Source organism: Cupressus sempervirens, chromosome 6 (assembly GCF_028749045.1).
Source record: "Cupressus sempervirens isolate cs-2001-9-10 chromosome 6, ASM2874904v1, whole genome shotgun sequence".
Classification (NCBI taxonomy): Eukaryota; Viridiplantae; Streptophyta; class Pinopsida; order Cupressales; family Cupressaceae; genus Cupressus; species Cupressus sempervirens.
Genome location: NC_143123.1, coordinates 57997751 through 58008202, shown reverse-complemented (window position 1 = coordinate 58008202; position 10452 = coordinate 57997751). Strand labels below are relative to the sequence as shown.

The window sequence follows — 10452 nt, the reverse complement described above, 5'->3', positions numbered from 1 at the left end:
TGATGAAGAAAGGGGCTTTTCAGTGGAATGAAGAAGCACAACTCACATTCAATAAGCTAAAAGAGGCCATGAGCACTTGTCTAGTGTTGGCACTGCCTGACTTCACCCGACCATTCATTTTGGAATGTGATGAATCAAGGGAAGGTATTGGAGCATTTTTGATACAAGACAGACACCCCATCGCCTATGAGAGTAGGAAGCTTACACTAGCTAAGCACCTGTATTCCATTTATGATAAAGAAATGTTGGCCATTGTTCACACACTGACCAAGTTCCGGTAGTACCTAGTTGGTGCCAAGTTTGTTGTCCGTATAGATCACAACAGCATGAGATATTTCCTGGAGCAGAGGGGCTTGAACGAACGGCAACAAAAATGGGTAAGCAAGGTTCAATCTTTTGATTTTGACATTGAATATGTAAAGGGAAAAAACAATGTTGTTGCAGATGCTCTGTCCTTAAAACCCGCCATCTGCTCACTAGAGCAGATCTCAACTGACTAGAGGGCACAACTACGGGTGGAATATTCTAAAAATAATTTTGCCTATGAGATAATGGATGGTCACATCCATGATGATTGTTATAAGGTGGTGAATGATATCATCTATTATAAGGATCAGATCTACATAGTGCTAGAATCCAAGATTAAGCAGAAGATCCTAAAGCATATGCACAACTCCCCCCTGGCTGGTCATCCTGGCTTCCTAAAGACTTACAGGAGTATGCAGGAAAGGTTCTCATGGAAGGGATTGAAAGGGGATGTGTTGCAACATGTCAAAGAATGTACTATTTGTCAATAGAACAAATCTAAACATACTCTTCCTACTGGACTGCTACAACCTTTGCTGATTCCAAAACATAAGTGGGAAAGTATATGAATGGATTTCATAATAGGTCTTCCCTGGGTGAACAGAAGGGATTGCATCTTCGTGTTAGTTGACAAATTAACAAAGTATGCTCACTTCTTTGCCATCCCCTCGGACCTTCGGGCTGTAACGGTCACTGATCTATTTTTCAGAGAAGTCTTTCACCTACAAGGATTACGTTGAAACATCTTCAGTGACTGGGATGGACGCTTCATCAGTATCTTCTAGATAGAATTATTTTGGATGGCAGGAACTAAACTATCACCAAGCATAAGTTACCACCCATAGACAAATGGCCAAACTAAAATTGTGAACAAATGGGTTGAAGGTTATCTACAGAACTACGTCTCGGCACAACAACGTGCATGGGTGAAATGGATCCACCTTGAGAGTACTGCTACAATACCACTTATCACATGTCAATCGGGATGATGTTGTTCAAGGCTCTAGATAGGAATGAACCACTCTCCTTCATCGATACAGTGCTAGGCAACAGCCGCACTCCAAGGGCCAAGGATTGGCTTCAGGAAGGATAGGACATTTTGAGGAGCTTGAAAGAAAACTTGCAACAAGCACAAAAATGATATAAGGTATACGCCGACAGGCATCGCTTAGAGAGGAGTTTCAAAGTGGGGGATCTGGCCTATCTTTGATTACAACCTTATCGATAGTCATCATTTAAGGGAACAGGGAAGGAGAAACTAAAGTCCCAATTTTATGTCCCTACTGCGTGATCCGACACATTGGTGAGGTAGCATATGAACCAGAGCTTCCCGAAGGTAGCCACATTCATAATGTCTTCCATGTTTCCTATTTGAAGAAGGCTATTAGGCAAAACATCATCGTCACTATAGATCTTCCACCACTCAATGAGGAGGGAAAACTCATTCTGGAACCTGTTGAGATTCTCAAAGTGTGCAAAAAGGTCTTGCGTAATCAAACTGTGAGAGAATCTTTGGTACGTTGGCGACATCTACCAGTAGATGATGCAACATGGGAGGGCGAACACATCCTACAACATCCGACACTACATTTTCTTGAGGACAAGCAAATTTCAAGGTGGGAGGAGTATGATGTCCCCGACGAAAAATAAATGTAATTAATTATTTTGTGTAATGGGCCGATTGTTTTAATTTAACTTGGACCCAAAATTTAATTTTTGTCATATTAGTTTGTGTCACCGTCGGCTAATCTTTGTACACCATCGAAAAGCTTTTCCCAATGGGTATTTAAGCACGGCTCGTAGTAGTCGAAAGGTATGTTTTTGGATTTCATTTCTCTGTTCTACGAATTCCTGTTGGAGTTCGGCATTGTTCACCATTTTGGAAGTGAAAGACCTTCTCTATTTGGCTTGCTCGATTTTGGTGGGAATCAACCCTCACCCTATTCCATTGGTGTTCATCTGGTTTGTATTCGGTAGTTGGAGTGCTCTCATTATTTGCAAATTCTCAATTGGTAAATATCTCTACATGCTTGTACAGGTATTATTTGGTGTTCTTGTGTTTACCATTGAATTAAATACTTTAAGTATTTGTGTGTTCGTGCACATTGTGATCAACCTTCCATACTCACTTCCTAACCGTACGGCCCAAAATTCCTAGCACCTTCTCTCATCGTACGACTGCACTATACCATCGTACTACTCCCCATTTGCCTCCCACTTCAACCGTATGGACTCAAGCCATGTACATATTTCAACTTCATCTTTCGTACGGCCTTCACATTTGATGTACGAGCATTTTCTTACCCGTGCAGACTCCCTTTGAGTTCCACTATACAAATTTAAATTGGCAGGCCCTAGACTCCCACCGTACGGCCATCTGTGCTCTGTCTTCGCACCCCATTTTCTTTCTTGTACTTGTTTCTCTGCATAAAATCGTACAGCTCCATTGTCTAGGCAATCTCTAGGTAACACATCGACTTGGGAACATTACATTTTGTTGTGTTTGTGTCATTTCTTGATTGACTTCAATAAAATAAAATAACAATAAGTACAACTCCCAACAATTTTAACATAACCTCTTCAATATTATGTGTTTCTTCCACCTCTTGTCAAATTTTTTTCTTTTCAAACATTCCTTTTTTTCCAACATAAAGAGCCTATTTAGTGTTTATTATTTCATCAAATTCCTCTCAAAATGACCTCTCCCAAATTATTATAAACTAATCTCTCTTGTGATATTTCTTCCAAGACTCAACTGTGCAGTTTTTTGAGTCAAATTCATTGATCCATGTTTCATAAGTGGTGATTTGCAAGAATCAATCTCTTATGGGAATGAATGGAACACTTAGTACTCATTGCATCTAGGTGATGCTCATGAAGGTGAAGCATCAAAATTTTTGGGGAGGTCACCCATCTTAGTACTACTCTAGTCAGAGCACACTTAACAACAAAGTTCTCTCCATAGTTAAAAATGGGGTTGCACGTGTAGTAGGTTTAACCATGGAAGAAACTTCGTAGTTAAATCACACTCGAGTTAGAGTAGTACTAGGATAGGCAAGCTCCTAGAAAGTTCCAATGCTTTACTTATTTGAATTATCACCTAGATACAATAATTGCTAAGTGTTCCATTCATTCTCATAAGAGATTGGTTCGTGTGAACCACAACTTATGAAATTTGAGTCAATAAGTTTGATTCAAGAAATTACACATGTGAATCCTAATAACAATGTCACAATTTAACTTGATGTAAAAATAGCTACTACTTAGTATCCCTTTTCTATACTCCAAATGAATTCCAACAATCCAAATTATTTCACTTATTTAATGTTGAACTAAAAAGATTAATATAAGTAACAAAATTGATCACCCATATATTCTATATCTTTTTGGTCCACACATATTAACAATAACTTCAATCTTCTTTTTCTACTTTTATGATTCGTCCCAATGTTTCAATAGTTATCACTCCGTGACCTTTTCCACCTTCTGTTCTTCTCTTCCATATTTTTAATAGTATCTATTTTGTCTTAACGGATTCGTTTTTCTTTTACAATTTGTTATATTCTACTCGGTTTATCAATAGCCCTATCCACTAAAGTAGCTTTGCTATCTAATCTTTTATTATTATTATTATGAGCTATCATTTTCTGAACCAACCCTTTTATTACAATATCTAGAGCTCTATTAGATCTCTCTCTTTACTTAATTCAATTTTCCTCTCTGCACATGTTCCTATTTTCTGCCACTTGTGCCCAACTATTTCTTTCAGCTCCATGGGCAAGCTTTTCCTGATTATATTTCTTTTCAAAGGTGGGACGTCTCTTTCCTTAATTTAATTAATATTTTCCCAAACCAGACAGGTGTTGAAGTGCTATGCATGAGAGAAATCTAGAAATTTAGAAAAGGAATTTGTATTGGTTACAGTGAGTCAGATAAAGACCCGCAATCTAAATTAATATTAAGGGAAATACAAGAATGGCAAAGATGCATAACTTTTATTTAAAATATAAGAGTGGTCGAGGACATCTGTCAACATATGGAAGGAAAATACACAACTTTTCGTTGAAAAATGAGAGCAAACTTATTCTCCTTGTAATTCCAGCCTGACACAAGGATTCTTTATCGATTACCCAACAGAAATCCAACGCGTGGCTTTTTCACCGAAGATTGAAAAACCCTAATCATAATGTTTGTCGACTACATTGCCCATATTCTTGCATCTTCATTAATTTATTACCCCCACAATACTAGTTAAGAAAAACAAGGCGCAATTCATCATTCGGGCCTATTGTTTGAGAGATTTCAAGAGAGGATTTGAAGCTCAGAGATCTGTCAATGGTGAGAGGAAAAGTTATTATAAGAAGGATGAATGATTCCAGCAGCAGGCAGGTTACTTTCTCTAAACGGCGAAGTGGGTTGATGAAGAAAGCAAAGGAATTGGCTATTCTTTGTGATGCACAAGTTGGGCTCATCATATTCTCCAGCACTGGGAAATTGCATGAATATTCAAACACCAGGTTAGAATTCTCTATCATTTTCCAAAAATATTTGTTTGAAACTTATCTGATTACATGGCTGGTGTGTTTTTATATGATAACTTTCATGTTGGAGAATGATTTGAGAAGTTTTGTGAAATTTTTATACATGATTCATCATCAGTATAGAAAGCTAAAATCTTTACACAAACAAACTGTAAAGTTTTCATGACCATTCACATAGATTATAGATATGTGTAAAAAAATGAACCAATTTTGTTTTAAGTTCAGTCCCTTTGGCCTGAAAATTTGCTTTGAAAGGAATCTTGTGTGTATGAACCAAACAATAGAACCGGAAGAAAAGGTTTCTTTTCCATCTCATATGCAGAGACCAGTAATGGTGAGGACAACTATCACACTATTCAGATATCAGTATGAACAAAGCAATAAAATTGAAAATATCTCTTTTCTTAGAACATCCACGTTGGTGGGCACATAACATGTTTTTTGGGTCTTTGGGATTGATATAATAGAAACTAGAAATGTAAATCGTTTAGGAAACTCAGTAAGATTTTTTTTTCCATAAGTTTAGTGGAGTTTTTCGAATAATTTTAGAATTGTTGGGCCAATTTTGTTCCAAATCCAGTAAATTTTCTTTGAAAGAAACACCATTTCCATGAAGAAAGCAATCAAATTGGGAGAAAAGCTCTGTAATCAGAGATCAGTGTGTTATGCAAATAATTGCAAAATTACATTCACAAAATTATATGCTAGTTCAACTAAAACTATATATAAGGGATGAGGCTGGGATCATGCCCTAGGCAAATTTGGCAGCGTGGATGCTCCTTAGTCCTTGGCTCTTGGCCGAAGAGGTTTTAGGCACGCCTGGGGCCATATCGAGTACCTAAAACTTGTTTGTGGATAACCTCCATTAAAAAAAAACACTGTATATTAGCCCAACATTTAAATGCCATGATGTTGTGTTCCTATATCTGTGTGCCAGAAATCTAAAAATTAACAAAGTTTTTTATTAAGGATAAAACATGTTTTTTTAGAGGGGACCCAAAATTCTAAGAGTTTTACATAAAGATTTTAAAATTAAAGTTTCAAAATGAAATAGTGTCTAATCAACAAAAATCACACCTATAGTCACAACTGATAGAACCTAGCAAAACCAAACACAAAAAACAACATGAACTAAAACACTAACAATCTAACTGTAGGAAAAACAAAAAAGAGACAACACAAAAATGGAAGAAGCTAGACTAATTCTTCCACCTTCTCTTTCATCTCTTGTTGAATGTTTTTGATCTTCCTTGTGACCTCTTTGATATGCTTTTTGTCAATTTGGGTCCCTTTCTTCCATTTCTTCTTGGTGTTGAATTGGGTACATTTTCCAAGACAAGCAATCCTCCTCTTCTTTCTCAACTTCCTCCAGATTGAGCATCAAACTCACCTCCTTATCCTAATCCAAGATACCCAACACCCTATTGATGCACTCTACGATGGTTTCAAGTAGACACTAGCATATAGACAACACATCTCTAATCATAGTTTCCATTTTTCCAAAATTTCTCTTTATTTCTTCAATTACAGATTATCTTCAGATTACCCATACGTTCTACCTTCTTCTCCTTCTACACTTTCTCATTCTCTTTACACTGTCTCTATTTTCCCTTCAAGAGCTATGCATTTTAAATTCAACATTTTGAGGGAATAGAAAATCCATTTATCCATTCCGAGCGAGTAAAGGGAGACTACTTTTGAAGTTTGTAAAACACCACGAGGAGGGTTGACATCGGGGTCATTAATATCTCCCTCTATGAACTTGACATTGAACTCCTCCTCATCAACCACTTACATTATAGAAATTGTAGCCTTTCTCTTTCCTTTTTCCTCCCAAAAAGCCTTGTCCATTTTTTCCATTAAGTTTTTGACTATGAGAAAGCCCTTGTGTATACTTGATTGTTGTGTGTATGGGAGAAAGCCAAATTTTGGCTTAGAGCCCTTCTGTGTACTTTAAGGGAAATAATTTCACTCATATATTAGAAAGTTAACTTTTAACTAATTAAAAGTTCCTAGGAACTTTTAAATTTATGGGAGATGTTATGCTCTTTCATATGTATGTAGCTTTGTCTATGAAAAAGTTAAAATTTAACTAATTTAGAGTTTTTATGTGTATTTATGTATTAAAAATGATGTGTTCACTTATGTGTGTGTATCTATCTATCTATCTAGATAGATAGATAGTTTAATTAAGATTTCTTATGTATTAAATTCTTTCACAAATAAAAACTTGCATAATTATTGGACTTAACACTTCATCATTAGGTGTACTCCATATAATCAAATTCTTTTATGAATTACTAAATATGTGATGGTTAAGGGTAACCTTTATTTTAGATACTCATCAAACAATGTATTTACTCTATCATTAATTATATAGTTATAAATACATATTATAATCTTTAATTTATCTTTAATCTCATTCTTTCCTAAGTATATTTATCAACTAAGTCATTTCATTAAATCAATTTACACACTCAAACACTTCATATCACATGTGATTTTATTAATCTTTTATTGGATATCTAGTCCTTAACCCATTACAAATCAATCCAAAACCATCATAAAAATAATAATTTGGTGATCAAGCTCTCATTCCTTTAAAAAAGTTTTAACAAAACCATTAGGAAATTTTAAAAAAAAATTGGAGATCAAGCTCTCATTAATCAAAAAGTGTTCATAAAAACTTAAAACAATCAAACAAATATTATTTCACAAGGAAAAAGTATTAACAATAATTTATGGTTTCCTATTAACCATTAACAATAGAGATTGAAAATGAAAGAGGACTCGAGGCATGTAACCCCATCCTTTAATTTTTTCTCTATTTTCTTTTCGCAAGTGGAAGAGGCTTGGATATTTTTTCCTTTGGATTTCTCCTCCTTCATGTCTATTTTGACATTCCTTTTCTTCCTCTTTTCACTCTTCCATCCACTTTCATGACCCTAATAACCATGTGTTATATTAAGTACCTCTTTCATCTTAACCATACTCTCCATGCAAATTTTGAGTCATTTCATTCATTTCGCCCAATTCACATCCAAGGAAATTCTATGGGTTTCAATATTATCAACCCTACTACTCAATTATCCAATTTTGTAGATACCTCGTGCCAATCTTTAGAGTCATTAGTATCTTTAATAGTGTCATGAATCCTAATTAGTGGACAAAATACAAATATATTCCTAAGCATTGCATTTTAATGTAATAATAACCATTATGACCAATTTGTCATTATAATAATCCATAAAATTAATCGATATGATATTAGTAATAATATTTAACATATTATCTATATAATAATATCCTTATATACTTAGAATATGACTTGAGTATTTCTAAATCTCTATATTAGTAATTCTATCAATTCATAATTGATAATAGCACTATGGATCAATATAATGCTAATAACTAATCAAAATATGATTAATAGTAATTAGTATAATAAAATGCAATATGTCTACATAATTATGATTACTTCATATTAATATAGATAATATCTATCAATATCTAAGTGATCAATATAATTTCAATCACTTATTATCAATCTATGTTAGTTGCACTAAACTAAATTTACTTTGTAATGAATCAAAATTATCAACTGAACCCACATCAAGACTAAGGTTACAACTTAAAAATAGGGAAGCATATAAAGGTTGATTGGGTCTTAGTAAGAAAAGGGATATATTTGTGAGAAAAAAAAAGGAATGGATAATCAAAGGATCCCGATCAATAATGGTTGAAGAAAATGTACTAAAGACAAAAAAAGAAGTCAAACATGATTCTTTTTCAGATTCATGAAAATGCAGTGAAATTTTTTCAAAAAATTTATTGATTTTGATCACAAAATATATAGATCATAAAGATCAAATGCCAAAATTTTCAAAAATTTTCATTATATTTCTATTTTTTTTGAAATTTAGTCAATGGTGCAATTTATAGGAAGGATAGCTGCATCGATGATAAAATACAATATTATAGAAATGAAACAAAAGAGTTTATAACTACATTGTAAACCATAATAGAGGATTAGTAGTAAATTTCAAAATTGACTATGTCAGTATCGAGTTGATCGATCAATATCCTAAACCATATAAGGCTCATTCACACTCCATCTATTGAGGTCGAGGAAAATAACAATGGATACTATTGAGGAGACATAAAAGTCAAACTTGACCACACAAATTGGATCTATGAGTATTGAATTCGCAATGAAACTTTTAATTATTAAGTACAGAGGGTTGATGATATTAATTTTACGTTGGCATTTCAAGAATATGATCAGAGATACTTTTTGAAGTCTATATCTTTCTGACCGTGTTGAGGTGGAAATTAACGTTATAAAGGATTATAGATGCGAGAAATATGGTATCTATATTTCTACACGTGAGGCAGCTATAATTGTTAAGGAATTAGAGATCTTATGGTAGAATAATCTGTTTATATTCTTGATAAGTAATCTAGTATGTCTATATATGGGAAAGACTATCTTCCTCAAGACTGTGATCGATTATTATTTCTGTAGCAGGTTATTGTTGTTGATCTTCACAATGATAACAATGTAATATGTGGATGATAACAGTTACAACTCAAAATATATATAATTAATGTTTCAAAGACTGAATGCAGTGCTAGAAATCGCACAATGTATAGAACAATGAATCTATTGCAACTAGCAGATTGCTAAGGACAATAATATATTTGTTTTGATACTTTCTCCCTAGCAATCGATGGATATAAGAATGAAATCAATAGACATCCTAATGTAGAGACATGGCATGCCATGCACCATGTAGGATCATGTCCCTACGTGGATATGACTGTCCACAATAACTTTAATCCGTACTAAGCGCCCGATAATCTCAGGGAAAACACAAGTTAACAATATCATTATTTGCACTACCGTGAGGCAAGCCCGATCACCCTTGAGTGCTCAGAGTCATGTGGTGATGGCAAATGATAGCATTACATTGCTTTGTATCGACTGTTAGTTGATAAGGTTAACCACAGAAAATAACAACACTATCTGGGCAATGCACATTATGAAGATCTCTGATCGAACACAACGGTAATTATATTAATGCATGTGTGTATATATTTGTAGATATATGTCTATATATATACATGTATGTATGTATATTCATATATGTGTGTGTGCGCGCGCTATGTGTATGTGCATGTGCATGTGTGTGTGTATATGTATGTCAATGTAATTTATATTGATGGTTAGTGATTAGGTCCAACTGAGACTAAATTTCAACACTCCCTTTTAGTGTGAGAGGAACTAATCAATCCAATAATGATGTTGACATGATCAACATGCTCATTAACAAGGTAACAAAGCATGATATCCAGCTCATTCCAAGACAAATACAATTTTGAACATGATTATGACTCAAGGATTTATACACCAACTCAAGAAGTATCAAAGTATCTAACACAATCTGGGATAACGATAATGAAGTCAACTTTGATACTTTCATTATCATACATCTCGACTCATTCCGAGACAAAACTTAAAAGTCATTCATGATACTTTTGCTATCACATTAACTAACACATTTGGGGATAAAATTTTACTAAAATCTATGATAATAGGTCAATC

At 34.2% G+C, this 10452-nt stretch overlaps 1 protein-coding gene across 1 annotated transcript in view; it reads left to right on the top strand.

Annotated features, from left to right (window-relative positions):
* The first annotated feature begins 4508 nt into the window (after positions 1-4508).
* The window catches only part of LOC149551124 (MADS-box transcription factor 27-like), a 91357-nt gene continuing 85413 nt past the window's right edge, over positions 4509-10452 (top strand). The window contains exon 1 of the mRNA XM_089789635.1: positions 4509-4823. Coding sequence (XP_089645761.1) covers positions 4642-4823 — 182 coding nt within the window. The 5' untranslated portion in view covers positions 4509-4641. The remainder of the gene's footprint in view (positions 4824-10452) is intronic.